This window comes from Dinoponera quadriceps, unplaced genomic scaffold (genome assembly GCF_001313825.1).
Source record: "Dinoponera quadriceps isolate SergipeBrazil2010 unplaced genomic scaffold, ASM131382v1 scaffold1146, whole genome shotgun sequence".
Lineage (NCBI taxonomy): Eukaryota > Metazoa > Arthropoda > Insecta > Hymenoptera > Formicidae > Dinoponera > Dinoponera quadriceps.
In genome coordinates, this window is record NW_014555229.1 from 1 (window position 1) to 20,358 (window position 20,358).

At 41.8% G+C, this 20,358-nt stretch overlaps 4 protein-coding genes and 1 pseudogene across 8 annotated transcripts in view; 4 read left to right on the plus strand and 1 right to left on the minus strand.

Annotated features, from left to right (window-relative positions):
* Positions 1–850: 850 nt before the first annotated feature.
* Positions 851–5,848, plus strand: LOC106743587 (annotated as a pseudogene).
* A 1,577-nt stretch (positions 5,849–7,425) lies between these two features.
* On the plus strand, positions 7,426–9,748 carry LOC106743576. The gene is made up of 3 exons (XM_014617543.1): positions 7,426–7,506; positions 8,726–9,122; positions 9,258–9,748. The coding sequence occupies exons 1-3, from the start codon at positions 7,426–7,428 to the stop codon at positions 9,746–9,748; spliced, it is 969 nt and encodes a 322-aa protein (XP_014473029.1).
* A 1,929-nt stretch (positions 9,749–11,677) lies between these two features.
* Positions 11,678–14,321, plus strand: LOC106743581 (40S ribosomal protein S24). Of its 2 annotated transcripts, XR_001374378.1 has the most exons (5): positions 11,678–11,767; positions 12,144–12,212; positions 12,341–12,664; positions 13,158–13,230; positions 14,191–14,321. XR_001374378.1 is itself a non-coding variant. In XM_014617577.1 (4 exons), the coding sequence occupies exons 1-4, from the start codon at positions 11,765–11,767 to the stop codon at positions 14,191–14,193; spliced, it is 399 nt and encodes a 132-aa protein (XP_014473063.1). In that variant the 5' UTR covers positions 11,678–11,764; the 3' UTR covers positions 14,194–14,321. The 2 variants fall into 2 exon arrangements, 1 of the variants encoding a protein (XP_014473063.1); XM_014617577.1 differs by lacking the exon at positions 13,158–13,230.
* Positions 14,196–20,135, minus strand: LOC106743580 (mucin-12-like). 4 transcript variants are annotated; one of them, XM_014617576.1, is made up of 3 exons: positions 20,003–20,135; positions 15,753–15,968; positions 14,196–15,290 (listed from the first exon to the last, which is right to left on the minus strand). In XM_014617576.1, the coding sequence occupies exons 1-3, from the start codon at positions 20,052–20,054 to the stop codon at positions 14,563–14,565; spliced, it is 996 nt and encodes a 331-aa protein (XP_014473062.1). In that variant the 5' UTR covers positions 20,055–20,135; the 3' UTR covers positions 14,196–14,562. The 4 variants fall into 4 exon arrangements, with proteins under 4 accessions (XP_014473062.1, XP_014473059.1, XP_014473060.1 ...); XM_014617573.1 differs by lacking the exon at positions 20,003–20,135 and adding an exon at positions 17,363–17,496 and having other exon boundaries at positions 14,196–15,359; XM_014617574.1 differs by lacking the exon at positions 20,003–20,135 and adding an exon at positions 17,363–17,495.
* LOC106743579 (zinc finger protein 62-like) overlaps positions 19,861–20,358 on the plus strand; it is a 7,792-nt gene continuing 7,294 nt past the window's right edge. The window contains exon 1 of the mRNA XM_014617571.1: positions 19,861–20,139. The gene's annotated coding sequence lies outside the window, so the exon portion shown is untranslated. The remainder of the gene's footprint in view (positions 20,140–20,358) is intronic.

The following is a 20,358-nucleotide window of genomic DNA, read 5'->3' on the forward strand; positions in this document are numbered from 1 at the left end:
TTCTCCCCTCCTGACGTCGCGTGGTCGTCTTGGTGGCTCATTGTAACAATTAATCACAGCGCTCAATTAGAAAGAAACAGATAAGACACTCGGCATCCATCTCTCTCTTTGCCTCTATCACTTCCACTTACAGGCTTGTTCCCTTTATTCTTATATCTCTATGATTAAAACTGTGTGACCCCGTCGGTCGGTGGATGTTCGTTCCGCCCCGGCCGGCAGGGTGATCGTTTCTGGTATCGCTGGTTGACCGTGTTCGGTGGCGGTGGCCCAAGCGTAGCTCGCCAGATGTCCAGGCGTTCTTGTGGTGTGTGGACGAGTGAGAGAGCGAATATTCGATATTAGCCGTTTATTTAAATTATGTGTCACGATGTTTGGTACAAGTTTAATGGTAACAAGCCGTGCTTTCCGTCTGCCTTTTAACGCCAGTAAATATTGCGATGACAGTGTCGGTGACAGAATCCCGTGTTTATTTGCGGCCGTGTATTGATGGCTCGCTCGGTGTTTCCCGGAATTTATTTAAAGCAGACGTGTCGCTCGGTGCGAGGATCCCGCGGTGTCAGCGGAAAGCGGGCGCGGTATTATCATCTCGGCGTGTTGATGTCATCGCATCGGAGTGCAACGGCGGAATGCACTTGCTCGACTCGCGATACGCGGGTCGCGGCGGTTGCCGCACGTGGAGTGCCTGCGTCGGTCGACTCCTGGAGCGGAGGGCACGCGGTATCGTGCTTCCTTACAGGAACGGTGGAGTCGGCCGGGCGAGCCTAGCCAACGTGCAGCCGGCGGCGGTCGGTTCGCGGTGGTCGGTGGTACCTCCGGTGAGATGCGGCAGAGAGACACGCGTTGTCTCTAGTTACGCGGCGCGGTACGCGGAACGGTATTCCGGGGTGTTCGCATGCCCCGGAGACGCAGAGCCCAACTACTAGAGTAGAGTGGCCGAGGTTGAGAACGCTCAACAAAGGCGGCGAATACACCACCCCGACTCGTGCCGATCCCCAGGTCTGCCGCGGGCAAGAAGGCCGGGAGCTCCCGGTGGAGACGGCGAACACACCGTCCCGAAATGGAAGTTGTGAATCCGCGACTTCCACGGGAGAGACCGCGTACGCACGACCTCAGACTTTCCGGATGACAGGATGTCGATTCGGCTGCGAACTCACAGCAGTGACGGCGTACACATCGTCGCGGTCCCTCGACCTGGGGATGGGATCCGGAGCAGCTTGTGATCTTGCGATCTCGGCGGTCCCGATAGCACGGCGGCGCGGTCTTCTTTCCGCGTTTCCGCGGTTTTTCCGATATGTGTTTGGCAACAACACAAACGTTGTTGCTTACGTATATACGTATATGTTGCATGCTTCGCGTGTGAATGTGTTTGCTGGCGCGTAGCGCCGTTTCTGCGACCGACAGATGGTCGGTCGGTCGCGGTGTTTGCCGGAGAGAATGAATCGTCGCAACTGTGTCATAAGGCAAAGACCTTACGTGTGTCGACGATTTTTAATCTAAACCGATTTTTCATCTAAAACCGTAAACAAACGTGATCGGTGCTGCCGATTAAACCATTACATTATATAAACTGTAGTGGATACTGCGGAATTATTAGATGACTGGTTTCACTTTTATTAATTAATTTGTCTTCCAAGGCGTTTTATCGTCAAGATTGGTATATAATGTTTGAGTATTATTTCCCGCGTTCAGATACTGTGAGCGCGCGTGCAGATATTGTGCCGAGTAATAGGAATACGACAAGGGGAATTACGTAACTTCACTTATAGTAAGTTTAACCAATAGTCATTTTGTTTTTTTTACGTAAACGATCACTTGCGGTCATTTATATCACAAATCAAAAATAACTATTATTGACAAAATATAGCATATTATCATGTTTAATATCCACAATTACGCTGCATGATTTATTATTATTTATTACTGGAGACGTTGTAGATAGAGATTCACACTCATTTAAAAAAAATGAAGAGAAACCCTTAATAAATATTAGGTTGGTGCATAGGAAATGTATGGTTTTTTTTACATGTGAACGTTGATCTCCCTGCTTTCGTTAAGCTTTTGTTTTTGGCATAACATCTTTTACAGTCGTACTGTCCATTGCCAGAGATATATTTTAACAAAGAAAATTTTTTCGAAAATGTGTCCTTTTGTTATCTGTTTTGAATTTTGTACGGATATGAATTCAACCGATATTCGTATAATTTTTTTATATGAGTATAAACATGGCAATAATGCTGCAAAAGCTACATGCAATATAAACCAGGCGTTTTGGGGAGAATACTGTTAACACGTATAAACTACTGTTAACACGTATAAATACTCTTAACACGTTAACACTAATAAAAATTGAGTGCCACGTCACCGGTGACTAACACTGAACTTTCCGTTTAGACCATGTTAGTCACCAGTGACTAACAGTACAAAATACGATATAAAACTAAAAAAAATAACATAGTTTAATAAGTAATATCAGGATCGTATAATTAATATACTTAAATATTTCTTATCAAAAAATTTTAATGGATTTGGTCTGACGGAGATTTCCTCCGAAATGCGCGTGGCAGTTAATGTGTGATCGAACGAAAAGTGCAGCGTTGGCTCGAAAAATTTCGGTCTGGTGATTTTTCCCTACAAAATGAACCGCGTGGAAGACCCAAAACGTCTGTGAATAATGATGTTCTGAAAGCATTGGTGGAAACGAATCTAACTGTATCTACAAGGGAACTTGCTATCAGAATAAAAATCGACCATACAACAATATTGCGACACCTTTCTGAAATTGGCAAGGTGAAAATATGGATAAGTGAGTACCGCCCGATACTTCTCCACGAAAACGCTCGGCCGCATACATCGTACAAAACGATTGCAAAATTAAATGAGTTAAAATATGAAATTTTGCAACACTCAGCTTATTCACCAGATCTTTCGCCAACCGACATTCATTTCTTCAAACATTTAGAACTGATTTTACGGGCTAAACACTATGAAAATGAAGACAGTCCGAAGAATTAAATATCAGAGTTTATTGATTCCAAAAATCAGAATTCCTTTAAGACAGGCATTTATGCATTAAAATCTCGTTGGGAAAAGTATATTCAAGCAAATGGAGCGTATGTTGATTACATAAACCATTTTTGAAAAAAGATATGGAGTTTTATATATTCAGATAAAAATCCGACATTTCACACGCACCAACGTAATATTTGAAAAAAACGAAATAAGCGCATTAAATGTCTTTTTATGACAGTATTTTGAATCAATGAAGATATATATTTAAAACATATATTTAAAAACACTGTTTTACCGCCCATTTTTGATGGGATATTTAAAGGTTCGTAAAGAATAATTATTAAAAAGTATTTGGGAAATATTAAACAAACATTCACTTTGCAAAAGTGTAAGATAAAATTAAATCGCGGTTATATGGAGTTACTAGTATGGATTTAAGATTATAAAAAAAATTTATTTTTATATTTCTTTATCGTATTATATAAATTGCATTATACAAGTGTATAACATAAAAATATTTTTAAACAAAAGAAATTACAAATTTCCGTGAATACAGATATTTTTTGTTTGTAACATGAAAAGTTTAGGTTAATCTATACATTTTATTTACAATAAATGATAATATCAACTACATATGTTAATTATAAACAATAAATATACTTATTAGATATTTAATAATTACACTTTTGCTTATTTTCTATCGGTCAGTAACAGATGTAATGTAAATGTGGCTTAAAGTTTATTGGATATGGATACACATAACTTTATCTAAACTTATTATTTTATATTTATAATATAAACTCTTACCATACTTGATTAATTTTGTGACGTAAACGATTATCTGAGATGTGCCTTTTCCTCACATACCCGTGACCAGATAACATCTTATGACCCACATTCTATATCTTACGTAAATAGACCTTAACGTTGCCAACTGAGCATTGTTGTAATCGTATACAACACTAATAGCACAATTGCGAAACGCAGCTGAAACACTAATAGTTGTTGTACGAGTATCATTCTGTCTTCATCTGATAATGTGTGAAATTAACAGACACAATATCGCCTAATAGATATAATGTTGCAGAGCACATTTTCCAAAACAAGATCAAATATTATATAAAATTTCTTATCTTCCTTTCCTTTCTTGTTCACAGATAAACTCCAAGGTTGGACTACGAAGGATTCGCCAATCTTCATTTAAATATTCCTATCACGATGATGCAACAAAAAAACACTCAACAGCGTACAATGAAAATTTGGAATAAAGAGAAACCCAAGGAAAATTACAACGGGAATTCATCAAAGGACAATACATATAATATTTCCTGCAGTGAAGAAAAAATCGCAGAGTCATCTTCTTTCACTCCCCTCCAATTTTCCGTCCATAATAACTCGAACGAATCGATGAACCCTCCGTTTAAACGCAATGAACCAAACAATCAAAATGACGATCATGTACTCTTCGTGAAGTTGTGCAAACAGAAGTTGGATAGAGGCGAATTGCCGGCAAATTTCGATCAATGGACAGATGAACAGCAACATGATCACCTGATGAGCAACGTTGACAAGTACTTCCCGAATATACCGGCATCCTTAAGATTCATTCTGCCTGGTATCTTCAAGGACGGAGACTGCGGCCGATCTGCGAGCGAGAGGCCGGACTGGCTGGACATGGACAAATTCCGCCGTGGACAGAAGTTTGCTCAGAATTACTTCTTCGGGATCTGCATGGCCCAGATAATGTCTCTCTTTTACATATTCAATTATGAGGATGGACTGAAAACTTTGATCCTCAGCCGGAAGTCCGATACGCCGTATCGAGCCTTTAAACGGTACCTGTCAACTGTGATTCGCGTGAATCGTTGGTGCCTGGAGGACCCGTGGGACCAAAAGACACAGGCTCATAGAGATATCCAAGAGGTGCGCAGCATGCACCTGGCGATGAGACGGAGGCTCTGCAATTACAACTACGAGCAGATCGACGCAAAATCCAAGATCTTGCGTCCTTACTGTCCGATGCAGAAGATACTCGCGCAAGATTTCAAGGACACGTGTCCGATGGCGAACGACCTTCAATGTCCTTTTATGATGACTCGAACTAAGAGTATCAACCAAGGCGNATCTCAACCAAGGCGACATGTCCTGTACGCAGTCTTCGTTCATGAGTATGATAGTGTTCTACCCTGAGAAGTTTGGCGTGCACGACGTCAGCGACGATGACTTGGAGGCCTTCTGTCATATGTGGCGAGGGCTGGGCTACCTTCTGGGAATCGAAGATCGTTACAATTTCTGTCGTGGCAGCCTGCAGGAAGTACGGCAGCGCATCAAGGATTGCTTAGAATATTGGATAAAACCGAACCTTACATTAGTGACGCCGGAATGGGAACACATGTTGGTATGTCTCTGGAAAGGAATGCGTTATTACCTGCCGATTTCGACTTATAGAGTGTACTTACTCTATTTTTGCAATGCGTTAGGATTAAACATGCCCGGCCTTCACAAGTCTTTGAGTTTTATGGAGAAAGCGATGTATTTATTGACGACCTTTGTATTCATGTACTTTGCGAGGTTGCCAGTCTTTGTTGCTATCACGAACACAATAACTCGCAGATGTCTGAATTTGGCGGTAAACTTTAGACCCGAAAAACATCACGAACTCAGAAAGAGATCTGATGAAAATATATTGTAGTAGTTAATTTATAAAAATATCTGCCAAAGTAACGGGCCGACGTCGGATGACGTATTTACATTTATACTGACACTCGGTATACTCTCGTCATATGATCCCAGAAAAAAATGATTATATACGGTTATGTATAATTATATAGAATCATGTATAAATTTTGCAGTATATGTGGTTACATATATGATCATATTTATGTATATGTCCATATAAAAAAAATTATGTCGTTTAATTAAATATCGATATCATGTGCTGTCAGAAGTACAAGTAGCACAGAAGCATTTATTTTGATTATATTTGCATATTATTTGTAAAAAATAGTATTTTACGTTGTGGACATATATGTGTAGAAAAGTACCAAAAGAAATGACGGAGCACGCGCGGTTTGAATCAGATATCAATATATTGAACTTTAAATCTGTCGTTATCGGACCTTGAATCTGTCGTTAGATACGATAGGTGTCATGTATGCAAATTAAACCATTCTGAACAAAAACACTCCTTCACTATTTGGCAAATAATATGCAAATTTTCGAGTTTCTAATTAAAGAAGCCTCTATACGTGGCCATTTTCAGTTACTAATAACTCGAAATTTTGCGTTTGTTTGCAAAATGACAGAGGACTTTTTTGTTCACATTGTCCTGCTTCTCTTTTACGTCGAAGACACCCTGTAAGTTTCTTTCTATTATCTGTACATCTGCATTAGGTCAACGAATGCATAGAAATAGTATTGTAAGAAAAATATATAATTAGAAAATAAAAGCAATATTTTAAAAATGTCAGATAGCTTTTCTCCTCAGTTTAATTCTACTTTTACATGAACAGTTGTGCAAAACATACCAGACATTCTGTATAATTATATATATATTATACTATATAATATAATTATAATATATAATTATGTATAAAATTTTTCCCCGCGTAATGTAATTGAATTTCTTAGTGTTCTTGGAACGCATAGTTATATATCTAATAATAAAACTCTTGCCATACGAAACTATTTCTCTCCCTCTCTCTCTCTCTCTCTCGCTTTCTCTCCCCCTCTCTCCCTTTCTCTCTCTCTCTCTCCCCCTCTTAGCGATTGCGGATAACAAATGGCAAAATTGGTCAAAAGCTTTCTGAAATGGACTACTCGATTATCAAATAAGTTTCAGCTTTTAACTCTTTCTCCGACTAATTCTTCCGCCTTCCGGTGTTTCCTCTCTTATAGATGATAAAGACATTCGCAGATATTTTTCCGGCTCTTGTCTTGTATTTTCTCTCTTTGCCGTCAGCTGATATTGATTTTTCGATATATTTTGTCTTGATAATGCATATATGTTTTACACACATGCATCGATGCTTCTTACGTCTCGACTATCACCATGTTAAAAGTCTCATGTAGGAAATTTTTAATCTTAACTACGTAAATCTGTAAGAAAATTCAATAGTGACAATTTTAATTTTTCTCACGATCAAAGAAAATCCCGATTGTGATTGGTTAATTTTCCTATGGGATCACTATTAACCCTTTGCACTCGAGGCCTTTTTCGCTCGCGTGAACCAGCAACTCGAGACGATTTCGGCTAAATTAGGGGAGCATTTTACAAGTACTTTAAATCATTTATACTCAAACAAACGTATACAAATAATAAAATTTCACCAATTCATTAATTTTTATATTGAATACAACAAAATTTGGTAAATATTACACTCTGTAATTAGTTTTCGTGTGATATTTCGTAAAACAATGCCCAAGATGCATCCTAGGTTTATCTGGACACGTATCACAATAATATGTTACTTCCCGTCTACCGCCAGACGTGTTACGGTCAGAGCAAACCTTGCAGTCCCTTTTTGGCCCTTTTAATACTATGTGAAGCTTCCCATTTAGTCGGGTTTCATCGGTATGCGACGTCGACGCTTGCTCACGATGCTGGCGATATGATCCTCTCAATTGCTCGACAAGTGTAGTCCACGAAAGCACTTCAGTTAGAAACATCGTATCTTACATCGTAAATAAACAGATCGAGTTACAATACACCGTAGCGTCGTAGCAGCGCATTTCGATTGGACGCATGAAATCTTCCGAGCGCCGTACCAGCGCCGCTCGAGTTGACGCTTCAAATCGGCCGGATGCCGTATCGGCGCCGCTGAGTGTGAACGGCGCACCGTGAAAAAACATGATTAATGCTGCCGATTACATCATTACATAAACTGTGCTACAAGAAATATTAGAAGACTGATTTGAATGTCATTGTATTATTTGCATATATTAATGTACTTTGACGCAAGGCGTTTTATCGTCAAGGCTGGTTACGTTGTTATATAATGTTTGGCGCATTATTTCCCGCGTTCAGATACTGTGAGCGCGCGTGCAGATATTCTGCTGAGTAATAGGAATATGATAAACGGAATTTCGTAACTTCACTTATTGTAAGTTTAACCAATAGTCATTTTGTTTTTTTTTTACGTAAACAATCACTTGCGGTCATTTATATCACAAATTAAAATTAACTATTATTGACAAAATATAGCACATTATCATGTTTATCATCCACGCTCTATGATTTATTATTATTTATTACTGGAGACGTTGTAGATAGTGATTCACACTCTTTTTGAAAAAAATAAAGACAAACCCTTAATAAATAATGCGAACGTGTGTGTCTCCCTGCTTTCGTTATGCTTTTGTTTTTGGCATAACCTCTTTTACAGTCGTACTCTCCACTGCCAGAGTTATATTTTAACAAAAAAGATTTTTTTCAAAAGTGTGCCCTTTTGTTGTCTGTTTTGAATTTTGTACGGATATGAATTCAACCGATATTAGTGTAATTTTTTTATATGAATTTTGTTCAAAATTCCAATTGAATCTCAACGGAAAAAGTTCATGTTATCATGCTCATCACACGTGAGCCGAGCATAATGCGGAAAACGAGCCGCGATCTCGAAACAATAACACGCGGATTGCGAAATGACAACAAACCAAATAAATATGAAACACGCGTGTCTGATCACGCACCAACCTAACATTAAAAAAAAACGCTCAGAATTACTTCTTCGGGATCTGCGTGGCCCAACTGGTGTCTCTCTTTGTCATATTCAGTTTTGAGGATGGGCTGAAGACGATGATCCTCAGCGAAAAATCCGATACGCCGTATCGTGCCTTCAAGCGGTACCTATCGACCGTGGTTCGCTTGAACAATTGGTACGTGGAGGACCCGTGGGACCAAGAAACCCAGGCCCACCGTAATGTCCAAAAAGTGCGCAAAATGCACCTGGCGATGAGACGGAGACTCCGCAGCTACGACTACGAACAAATCGATGCGAGCTCTCGAATCCCGGAAGTTTGTTGTCCGTTGCAGGGGATAATAGTGAAAGACTTCAAGGACACGTGTCCGATGGCGAACGACCTTCAATGTCCTTTCACGATGACTCGAACTAAGAGTCTCAACTCATCTCTTTTATTGATAATAACCGTAATGAGTTACTTTTATAGATTGACTATCATTATGCGTTACAATTGTGTGATTTCTTCTTCAGCATATGTTTTCCAAATTCTTCATTAAATTCAGATACTAGAACAATCTCAAGGCGACATGTCCTGTACGCAGTCTGCGTTCATGAGTATGATGGTGCTCTACCCTAAGAAGTTCGGCGTGCACAACGTCTGCAACGAAGACCTGGAGGCCTTCTGCCACATGTGGCGAGGACTGGGTTATCTTCTGGGCATCGAGGATCAGTACAATTTCTGTTGTGGCGGCCTGCAAGAAGTGCGGGAGCGCATCAAGAACTGTATCGAGTTCTGGTTAAAACCGTACTTGCGGTCGGTGACGCCGGAGTGGGAGCACATGTCGTTATGTCTCTACAGAAGTATGTACACCTTTGTACCGGTGCAAAATTACAAGACACACTTGCTGTACATCTGCGACATTTTCGAGTTGAACATGCCCCGTTTATACCGATCCATGAGCTTAGTGGAGAAAATGATGTACTCGTGGATGCACTTCCAGTTTGGCTACTTAACGAGGTTGCCTCTCGTCCATGCTTTCTTCAGCACAATATTGTTCTAGTATCTGAATTTAATGAAGAATTTGGAAAACATATGCTGAAGAAGAAATCACACAATTGTAACGCATAATGATAGTCAATCTATAAAAGTAATTCATTACGGTTATCATCAATAAAAGAGATGTTTGTGTTCATTAGAGTTATCCGAAAAATATGATTACATGGTCGTTGTTATCAAGCGAGAAGGCAATCGCTTCTTCCATCTATTCATTTATTTACTAGCTTATTTGTTTTGATATAGTTCTATAATTATATAATTCCTATTTCTATTTTGGCGCTACAAAGCTCGAGTTCGAGCCTGGACCGACTTTCTCTCTTTTACATATGCATGTGGTGCGCACCCAGATTGTACACATACATATGGGACCTACAGTTTAACGCCGGTTCCGAACGGCAGTTGGAGAGAAGTTTTCTTTGGCGTGTGGTTACTCTTTCTTGGTGGTTGGCCGGGACCACCGAAGACGAGCTACGAGCGTATGAAAATTTTTCTGATGCTGCCGGGGTCGACCCGGGACCTCTAAGCATAGTAGACTGGTGCGCTGTCTACCATACCACGCTCGCGCTCAATCATATAGTTAATAATGTATAAGTATAATATATAATTATTAATATATATTATATAATTGTATAATTAATATTTAGTTATCTGTGCGAATAAAAGAACGAGCCCATAATGTGATGCGGACCCACTTCATGTTGCAAAATGTGACGCTTCGAGGCACCGTATAAACCAATTATATTCTTTCTTTGAGCACTTAAAGCGTTTGCAGCTTCAATGGACTGTACAGGCTGTTGCATCAACATACGACCCATTACGACGGGTTGCCTGTCCAAAGGCGCGCGCGTCCAGATGATAACTTCGGATTTGTCGATATAGTCATACTTTTACCTTTTTGACGAAGTTGCAGCGTTCCTAATTATCAACCTAATTATCATAATAAAAAGAAAAAAAAGTATGCAAGTGACCGTTGATGTAACACCCTGTCCATGTGGCCTTCATTGCCTTCCATCTCCCCTCCCTCCTCTACTCCTACCGCAAATTTTTCTCAGCTGATACTTTTTAGTTGAGACTTGAACCTCATTTAGCGAAGACTCAAACCCCATTTTTGCCTTTTCTTCTCACCGTCAGATGGCGCCATGTGGTCTATTTACGCGTAGTCAATATTTACAGAATCTAACGAATTGGCTATTATTTCGAGGTATAGTTTTACATTCGACGAGTTTCCGCTTTTAACGAAATTTTGTGTTTTTAAAAGAAATCAATATTGTAACACGATATAGGCCGGTATTCGTAGTCGGATTTTAAATTTATGATTGCTTTAAGTTCATCTTCTGATGCTTTGTGGCCAATGAAATAAGTCGTAGAGCATCTGAAGATAAACTTAAATATAAGATTCAACTAGGAATACCGGCTTTGAAGTGCCGTTGCGCAGCTTTTCTGCCATATGTTGTAACTACGCAACAACAACGTAATGGTAACGAAACCGATTACTGAATACTGTGCCGGGAGGGGGGAGAGGATTCTGGATAATAATACGCCAATTGAAACACAATATTTCTAGTATGTCACTAAATCTTACTAGATGCAGCCCAAAGCAAGCACCGTGTGCCGGTACCGTGTGCATGATTTTATCAAGATTAAAAGCATACACCAATCAAATTCATAAATCTTACGACAGTTTCAAAATTGCTTTCTCTGCTACTAAATGCAGCCAATCTTTTTTAACTTTCGCTGCGTTCCGTTATTTACTGCCAGCACTAACAATTTACAGTATACGTAACATGAACTATAGATTTTCAGTATTAGCAGTGAATGAGTAATGAAAGTCCCTCTACACATAATTAATTTGTCGATCTTTAATTTCTAATTTGCAACTCTAATATCTAGTTTGAAATGAGTTTCGCGTATCGATTCACCGGTCGAACTCGAATGTAAATTGACGCCTCCAGATGGCAGCACACATTTCCGTGTATGTCCCTTTAACGTGTGCATCGTACGTGTATACTGGTTGATCAAAATGGTATGTATTTTATATCCAAAAATTTTATGTTAATCTTTAGACGAAATATACGATAATTATTTAATTACTTATCAATAACGTCTGATAAAGTACGTGTCGCTTATATAATTTCACAAGAATGAAAAGTCACGGATATTAAGACGTGTATTTCATGTAGTACATAACCTCACTGACAAAATTACATTCCTTGTAATTTCAACGTATATACAATTTCTCTCGAAATGTTTTATCCAATAATAATTTTAAGAACTATCAATTCAAATTTGTAACAGTTGCTAAAATTTGTCGTGCGTTGCAAACTGATTTTATAATTTAGCCCGATTGAGGTTATAGTTAATAAAAAACTTATCGGTATTGTTTTGATTGTTGCTTATAGACGGAAGGTACAGCTACTATCAGAACAAGGAAGTTTATGACCAATCGGCTTCTATGCCGAAAACAAATGGTGAGTTCTTAGAAAATATCCACAAGTAATACTTATTAGTCTATTGTTTATACATGCGATTGGTTACACATGTTGTTCCTAATGATACATATTTTACACGCTGAATTATATGTAATCTTATCTTATAGGTCGTAGATGTCATCCATCCAGGCCAGCCGTCGGTCCGGAAAACTGAAATCCGTGAGAAATTGGCCAAAATGTACAAAGTAACGCCAGATGTTGTCTTTGTGTTTGGTTTCCAAACCAACTTCGGCGGTGGCAAGTCCACCGGATTTGCACTTATTTATGATACCTTGGACTTTGCCAAGAAGTTTGAGCCTAAATACAGGTTAGCAAGGCATGGACTGTTCGAGAAGCAAAAACAGACGAGGAAACAGCGTAAGGAACGTAAGAATAGGATGAAGAAAGTGAGGGGCACCAAAAAAAGTAAAGTTGGTGCAGCTTCTAAAAAGGTAGGTGAATCAAAGTAAATTTTATTTATTGCATAGATATATAGTTACTTCTCTCTCTCTCTCTCTCTCTCTCTCTCTCTCTCTCTCTCTCTCTCTTTCTCTCTCTCTCTCTTTTTCTTTTTCTCTATTACTTGAATGTTAATGCTATAATTGGGTAAAGGAAAGTTATCTTTCATTGAATGCTTCTTTCTCGATATATAATCTAAATTTATGCATGCAGAAATAATGACTTCTATACAATGGGCTTTGGCTTTAATATATCTAAATTATTATAGTTTTGTCCTATATATACATTATATTTGGTATGGATATTGTTTTCATTTAAATAATTTTAATATATTAATGCAAATCTTTGTTTTAATTATATATCGAAGATGCAAGAGTATCTCATTGCTGATATAATTTAATGATTATTGTTTAAATTCATAAAAATTCTGTATTTGATCTCTATTATGCATGCTACGGTGGTATACGCTTGTTATTCACATTCTAGGGGAGGAAGTAGACAAATGCTCATTTGCACTACAGACTTCTGGAGGGGCAGTATCTTATTTATGATGTTTATGGTCAGCATGCAAATCTCTAAGTTTCAATATATTTTTCTTTCATATTAATTATATATATATGAGCATGCTATTAAATTTTTTAGCGCTTTAATAAGAAAGTATCATTATTTATTTATTTTTGGGGCTCGTTTCGTCGCATTATTTACCACTAATAAATCACATACAATATTTCACATATGCATTAGATATCACACCAAGAGATACATGCTTGTCTCTGACCGCATGCATCTAAGATGTAAATGATACATTTGTGTTTTTGTGTAAAGCATAGAGTATAGAATATATTCTAGAATATTCTCTAGAGGCAGGTTTCATTATTTATCTCGTATATATATATTTGTCATTTGGTAATTTAATTCGAAGTTTGTTACTTGATATTGGAAATTAAATTGGATATTGGAAATTAAATAACAAATTTGTAATTAAAAAAATTTATATTATAACAATTCCCTGAGGTTTGAGATATAATAAAATTTAACTTCAGCTTATATAAATGAGTATATTCAGATTTTTTCCAAAAAATTGTAGTTTTGAAGAGAGTTTGGGGGCTCCACTAAATAAGATATGAAGCAATAAATTATTAATAATAATTTTCTTTTATTTCAAAATATATTATGTGTATTGAGTGTGCAATCTGAATTAGTATAAAGGTAAAAGTGTAGTAAGAGGTTACTAATAATACTTGTACGTCAATTTGGAATCATTTCACGTTACATGTTAATGAGCATTGCGTATTTTGTCCTTAGTTATAGAGTTATTATTCCGGAGAATAATGCTTTAAATGTTAGTGAAATAAAGTATAAGTAATGCGTGTGACGTATCAAATAGCTAGCGCAGTTTGTGTAGATATTAGAATTTCAAAATAATCTTTCACGTGTGCATGCCGTACGCAGTTGATTTTAGCAAAGTTTAAATTATTTGATTCACGTCTGAATAAAGCAATTTTCTTTTTCATTACAGTAATACCCGCAAGCCTTTATGAAGATTATGGTTCTCCCATCGTCGACGTAAAACTTATTGTTAATTATGACATTTTTACCTTTGCTGTAATTATAATAAATTTTACGTAATAAAGGCAAGACTCTTCTATATGTAAACTCCCATTTGTTACACGTTTGGCCGTTCGATATCTCGCGGAAACATGAATCTCAATTTATCCAACCAATTCCCTTACGACACGTATCTTACGCATAAGTCCAATTCTCGCGTATATTTCTATCATCTTCTAATCACCCATTTCTCAGATCCCTCCGTAGCATTCTGGCCAAATGTTTACATCCACTGCGAGGTGCGTGCTACCATTGACTCGTTTTTTGGCGTTAGTTAATCGACCTACATTATGACCTCGACGGATGACCGACGAGGTTTCGGCCTTTTCGTAGGTTTCTCGATGGTCTCGTTGTCCTCGATCCGTTTATTGACCACCGGTAGAGGTAACTCGAATGTCGTTGCGGGTGATTCGGTGGTAGTCGTTTCTCCGGGCGCTGGCGTCACGGTCGATTCGCCGATGATCATCGGCGTAGAGGATGTTACGTCCGGTTCGGTGAAAATCGTCTCAGCGGAGGACGTTGCACTTGACTCCCATTCGCCGGTGGTGGTCACGATCGACTCGGTGGTGGACGGTGCGACGCGTATTGTTGTTGATTCAGCTGACACGATTGGCTCGGTGGTGGACGCTGCTGCGATCGATTCGTTGGTGGCCGGCCGGACGGTCGATTCGCCGCCGTTAGTCACGTCGGATTCGTTGAAAGTCGAAATTTCCTCGGTCGATTCGGCGGACTCCGTCGTAGACTCCGCGACGGACACGTCGGTCGTGCCGACGGCGTTGGCAGTGGTCGGCACCGGTGGTGGTTCTTCAGTCCGAGCCACAGTCTGGGTCGTTTGCTCTCGTATTGTGGTGGATTCGGTTCTCGGGCTTACGGTCGTTGGAGATTTCGGCGAACCCCCGAACCCGTTTATATTGGTCCAGTCGAAGTCCGGGAAGGTGGGTAGGGCCGGTAACCAAGACTTGAAATCCCATTCGTCCGTGTCGCAGTCCGGGCCGTATTTATCCCCTGCAACTTTCCGGATGATGTACCAGTTACCTAAGTGGACGCCCCAATCTCGGCTTGGGTCGAGGGATACGTTAGCTATCGTCAGTGAGAAGGAAAACAAGTAATAACAATATTGCGATAAGAAACGCGTTAAACGCGGAACCGAGTGTTTTGAGGGAAAGGAAGGAATGAAGGAGCAATCGAATATCGGGAGGATGCTCGGCTGCGGTCGAAGCTTCTGGGGAAAATTACTACTGTTCGCGCTAATTGCGTCCCTCGCGTAAGATTCCGGCGAGTGACGCGTTATATAAATCATCGAAGTCGACGGTGCTTCCGATTATGCTCCTCAGCGGGGCATAAACACACGATTTAACGATTCCACCGCGCGCTCCCAAGCTGCGGCGGGGAGAGCTTAAAGGTGGAGTACTGATCCGACTCGGTCACGGGAAAAAAAATTCTCACCGCGTTATCGAGCAACGTTGCGCTTACACAGGTCCAATAACAGCCCCGGGTAACCCTTTATGCCTCTCTCCAGGCTCTTGTCGATGTTCAGAATATCCTGCGGCGGGAAACTCGGGGCCGGCGTCTCGTCGGCGAACCACTCCTGCCATTTCCCCACGATTCGGTTCTTCAGCATTCGGAACCAATCCCGTATCGACTCGCCGAAGCCGGCCGATCGATATCTACCGGGAGAACCCGCACCATCTAGAACGAACGTCGGGATTATCATGAATAGAACGTCGAGCGCAAGCGGGCAGCGATACAAAGCGCACGGATTATAACCAGCAAAGTGGTTGCTTCAGTTCAACGTGTTGTTTTGTTCCATCGTTGTTTCATCTGACAATTTGCATTCCGGAACGCGAGCCGGACTATTGTGTACGCAAATCGCGAGTCTCATCGAAGCTGGCCGCGGTACCAGCAAATCCCACGTGTGCTGAGCCTCATCGCAAGGTATATCAAGTTAATTCCAACGTAACAACGTCGATCCCTCGGATCCGATCAAGTTCGTCCCATTTTTTCCGTTATACTACTCGCAACGCCAGAAACATATCATCGTATCCCTTTGATCCCTTCACGAATCGTTCGTGAATCACACAACGCGACGCTATCACGGGACAAAACGGACACGCATCGAACGATCGTCAGGGTCGTATCCGATTGAGAATCGTGTAATTACGATCGAAGGACTCGGCGCAGACGCGGGCTTCCAATGTCCAGGCTTACTCGAGAGACCTCTCCGAGACAGCGCAAACTTCTAAAGTACATCTCCAGTACGACCCGTATTGATAGTCCCCGCTTGAAACTTCGTATCAAGTGAAATGCCCGGATCTTTGAGTTTAGCGTTCGATGGGAAATTTTCCCTCACTTTTCAATGTCACGATTACATTATAAAATGCCACGTGTATCAACCAGCCTGCGAACGAATTCGCATCTGGCTCCCGATTTAAGCGTCGTCGCGTGAAACAGATCTTTAGCGAGGACGATTAATCCGGGCTTTAGAAGTTTGTGTTGTCCGAGTTGAAGCTGCATTCCATCTACACCTCATGTTTGTCGGCTCGGTATGTGCTCATTGAGCCGTACAGATCGCGAAGTAACGGCGTAACGACGCGTACTGAGTACGACAGCTGCCGGCAAGGCGCAACAGCCTGTCAAGGCCGCTCTCTGTAACGCATTTAAGGTCGATGTCGCTTTCGTTATCGTCACGTGGCTTTTCTCGTCAGCACAGCACAGCTGAAAACATGACAGAACAGGCAACTGTTCGAGAAGCTGGCACGTAAGCTCAATCGATCCAACTTCGATCTCTTCGAGCGAGGGCCCTTCTTCTGGACGCACCTTGGCACTGAACCTTGCCTCGTTCAAGCTCCGTCTTTCTCGCAATGAACGTCACGTGTTACTTCAAGAGAAAAGCCTTCAGCCTGAGAATCGAAGCGGCATGTTCGACACCATATGCGTCCAGAGGATGCGAACTCTGAACTCTTCGATTTTCCTTCTCGCCGCGAGACACCACGCGCACGCACACATACGCCCGTACGTAGAACCGAGGTCGGTGTTCGACCTGAATGCAATCGTCCACACGCTACTGTACTCTGCAAGGGCACCTTTGTCGAAGATCGGTGTCGACGTGGCGAGCTGGCAGGAGATGAGCAACAGCAGCAGTGACCGCATCAGCGATGCGCCGCATAGTGGCCGCATTTTGCCGGACAAGCGCTATTCTGCGTGCAGGTGTGGGAGCGTGTGCGGCTTTATATGTTCTCCGGCGGAAGTACATGATGGCATGACGATAATAGTCATCGTTAGTGCCGCGCACAATTTTATCCGGAGGGGGGGAATCGAGCTGGACGAAATCGCGCGACGACTAACCGTCGCCGTTTTAACCAGCCCCGATTCGACCTTCGCGTTTCGACGCCTGATTCGGATCCTCCGATTGGATCCTGATGACCTCCGCGAAGTGTCCGACTCAACACCGGGGGAATCCAACCTCGGACTCGCCGCGGCCGGCGAAACGCGCAAGATCGGTCGCTCGTTCCGCGAATCCCCGTATCGCGATATCACGCTATTGTGTACGCGCGGGTGCTGTTACGTATGAACAAATTACATGGACGGCCGTTGTGTGCCGGCGTTACTCACTCGGACTGGCAAATCCGGCAATCTCGCCACCGGCTATCAATCCGTCCAGCAAACCGTTGATTCGCAGTTTTAGACCGGTTTTACCGCGCATTTACGACCCTCGCTTCGAGATCCGTCCAAACGTTATCGTCCCGATTTGAGGAGTCTATCACTGGTAGGGCAAGTGGGCGGAAAGTCACGAAAAGCACGTGATCGAATATTTCGGGGACGAAGGAAGGAGCATGCGCGGTATCCCTTTGAGGAATACGGTTCCCTTCCTGCTAACGGAGACGGGTTCTGTTACGAGCGCTGAACAATTGTCTATAGGCGAATGTTAAACGTGCACGACGAAGAGGGAAGAGCAAGTTTGACGTTCTCGAGAAGCTGAAGTCCCTCGCTCTCGCGTGTCTCCGACGCCGCACTTCTTCTTTTCCCGTCTTGGTTGAGAGCTGGCAAAAGTTGGTTGGATCTTCTCGATGGAGGATATATTGGAACGGTATATGTCCGTTCAAAGTTCGTCCTAATCATTTCCCGCCACCTTCCGCCAGGTAATCGCCCGATTCCGCGTTCGAGTCATCTTTCGAGCCGAGATCAACGGCGAGCCTCATCCGACCGACTGTGATTCACTTCTGTGAAAGCCCCTAATAAATGATAATAATAAAGGGAAATCTCAAGGACGCTTAGTTCTTCGTAAACGACGAATGACGAAACGGACGCATCGATGATGTGTCGCGAGTTAAACGAAGGCCCCGTGAATTTGTTATCGACGCGACACGACGAAAATTCGTCCCTTCTCGTTACGAGAAGGATGTCGGGACTGATGAAGTCTTAGAACGAAGCTACGTTTAATAGCCGATGAACCCAGCAAACATCGTCCGACAGTAACATATGTTATATTATATTAATATAATTTAATATTATAATTTCCCACTCAACAACGTTATTGTTACACGACACGCGTGCGTTATGTTGCATTCACATTGTTGAGTGGAAAATTGTAACATTGATATTATGTTAGTTAGCGTTTGCTGGAGATTGTATACACGCTTCCCCCTTGTTTTCCCGTTATTCTCTAGACACTCGATCGAGTACGTTTCCATTTGGTCCGCCCCCGCATATTCTTGATAACATTAATATCCATTTAAGCTACTATTAACATCTATTTAGCTAATAATAACATCTATTTTCGAGACGTAACCCTTAGACAAACGATGTGAAGTGGCACGCAGCCTGAACTGAACTGAAAATCCGTCTTTTAGCTCGGTGGTCAGTTCGTGCGCGCTTCTATCGGATATTGTCAATTGTTCAGGAAACTTTGTCAATTGCTCAGGTAATTAATATCAATAATGAAAATGTCCTTACTCAGCGGATACGAGTCAAGTATTTCACTTTTTCATTGGATTGGCTTTGAGCCGGCCCTACAGACTATAGTATAAACTGTTCTCGAGTACTATATTCTTATATCCTCTTTGGGGCAAACTGGAAGAAACGACTCCACTTACAACGTAGGAGAAGTTCAATGTCTCAAAGGTGAGAAAAATGTATCGGTACTGATTACGATTGAAGAACGAGTGTACCACTTAAGCGGTCACCGTGTGAGTCACGTTACATTTCCTCCTCAGCGAGAAACGAAGCTTCGAATCGGCGCGGAATTGACGTCGAAATAATCGGAATTCCATCGAAATGACGTCGACTCGATGTTCATTTTCTGCTCGGGGGAAGAAACGTGATACAATTGTTAATAACCGTCATTTCACGCCCTAAAAAGGGGACTCTTCGCGATTCCCCCTTTTCACCTCTCTTCCCTCACAATAAGTACAGAAACGAGACACACGACTGATACGACCGTCGAACCAACTTGACTCCGCCGGAGCATCAGCCAGCTCGTCCAATTTCCTCAGAGAGTGGACCCGTACCGTGCGCCGACTTGCGAGTGGAAGAAAGATGAACCTATATGAATCCTCGTTCGCACTCTCGCTTGCCTGCGCCAGCAACCTCAACGTGGCCAGTCAGTGTGGTTAGGACCACCTCCGCGGTCGTCACGTCCTCACCTTCGCCGAATACTCGCTTTTCGATCTACTTCTACCCGGGATTCGCCATCACCAATCCTATCCTACCAACTAATCGCTTACTGTGCGCATGAGTCCGCGGCATGAGATAACGGGCATTGGCGTGACTGTCCATTCGGGACTTAACGGCGAGGTTGGGCTACGTTCCACACAGCGACCGTGCGGCAGAGATCGTGCTGGCTCATCGCTAAGCGTTTCAGGTGAGTGTTCCGTCGATAGCACTTGGGGATCTCATCTCTCGAGGCGAAGTCAAGTCGTATCGTACGCGGGATACACGCGCACTTCATGTGGATATTACATGCGGCTTGGGTATCTCGAACTTCGTAAACAGTCGCAATGTGTGCCGTGGACACACATTACGCCGAAATAATTGACACGATCCGGGCTAAGGTAAGGGGCCTCATCGGGGGGGGGGGGGG

What these genes read in the sequence shown, in the direction of transcription:
- LOC106743576 (XM_014617543.1), top strand. Translation starts at nt 7,426, where the DNA reads ATGCCCAAGATGCATCCTAGGTTTATCTGGACACGTATCACAATAATA. An exon ending in CTACCGCCAGACGTGTTACG is followed by an intron (nt 7,507 to 8,725) that starts GTCAGAGCAAAC and finishes AAAAACGCTCAG; the next exon opens with AATTACTTCTTCGGGATCTG. An exon ending in CACGATGACTCGAACTAAGA is followed by an intron (nt 9,123 to 9,257) that starts GTCTCAACTCAT and finishes TTCAGATACTAG; the next exon opens with AACAATCTCAAGGCGACATG.
- LOC106743581 (XM_014617577.1), top strand. An exon ending in TTCTATGCCGAAAACAAATG is followed by an intron (nt 12,213 to 12,340) that starts GTGAGTTCTTAG and finishes CTTATCTTATAG; the next exon opens with GTCGTAGATGTCATCCATCC.
- LOC106743580 (XM_014617573.1), bottom strand. Translation starts at nt 17,456, where the DNA reads ATGCGGCCACTATGCGGCGCATCGCTGATGCGGTCACTGCTGCTGTTG. An exon ending in GACACCGATCTTCGACAAAG is followed by an intron (nt 15,969 to 17,362) that starts GTGCCCTTGCAG and finishes CGTTCGTTCTAG; the next exon opens with ATGGTGCGGGTTCTCCCGGT. An exon ending in GGGGCTGTTATTGGACCTGT is followed by an intron (nt 15,360 to 15,752) that starts GTAAGCGCAACG and finishes CACTGACGATAG; the next exon opens with CTAACGTATCCCTCGACCCA.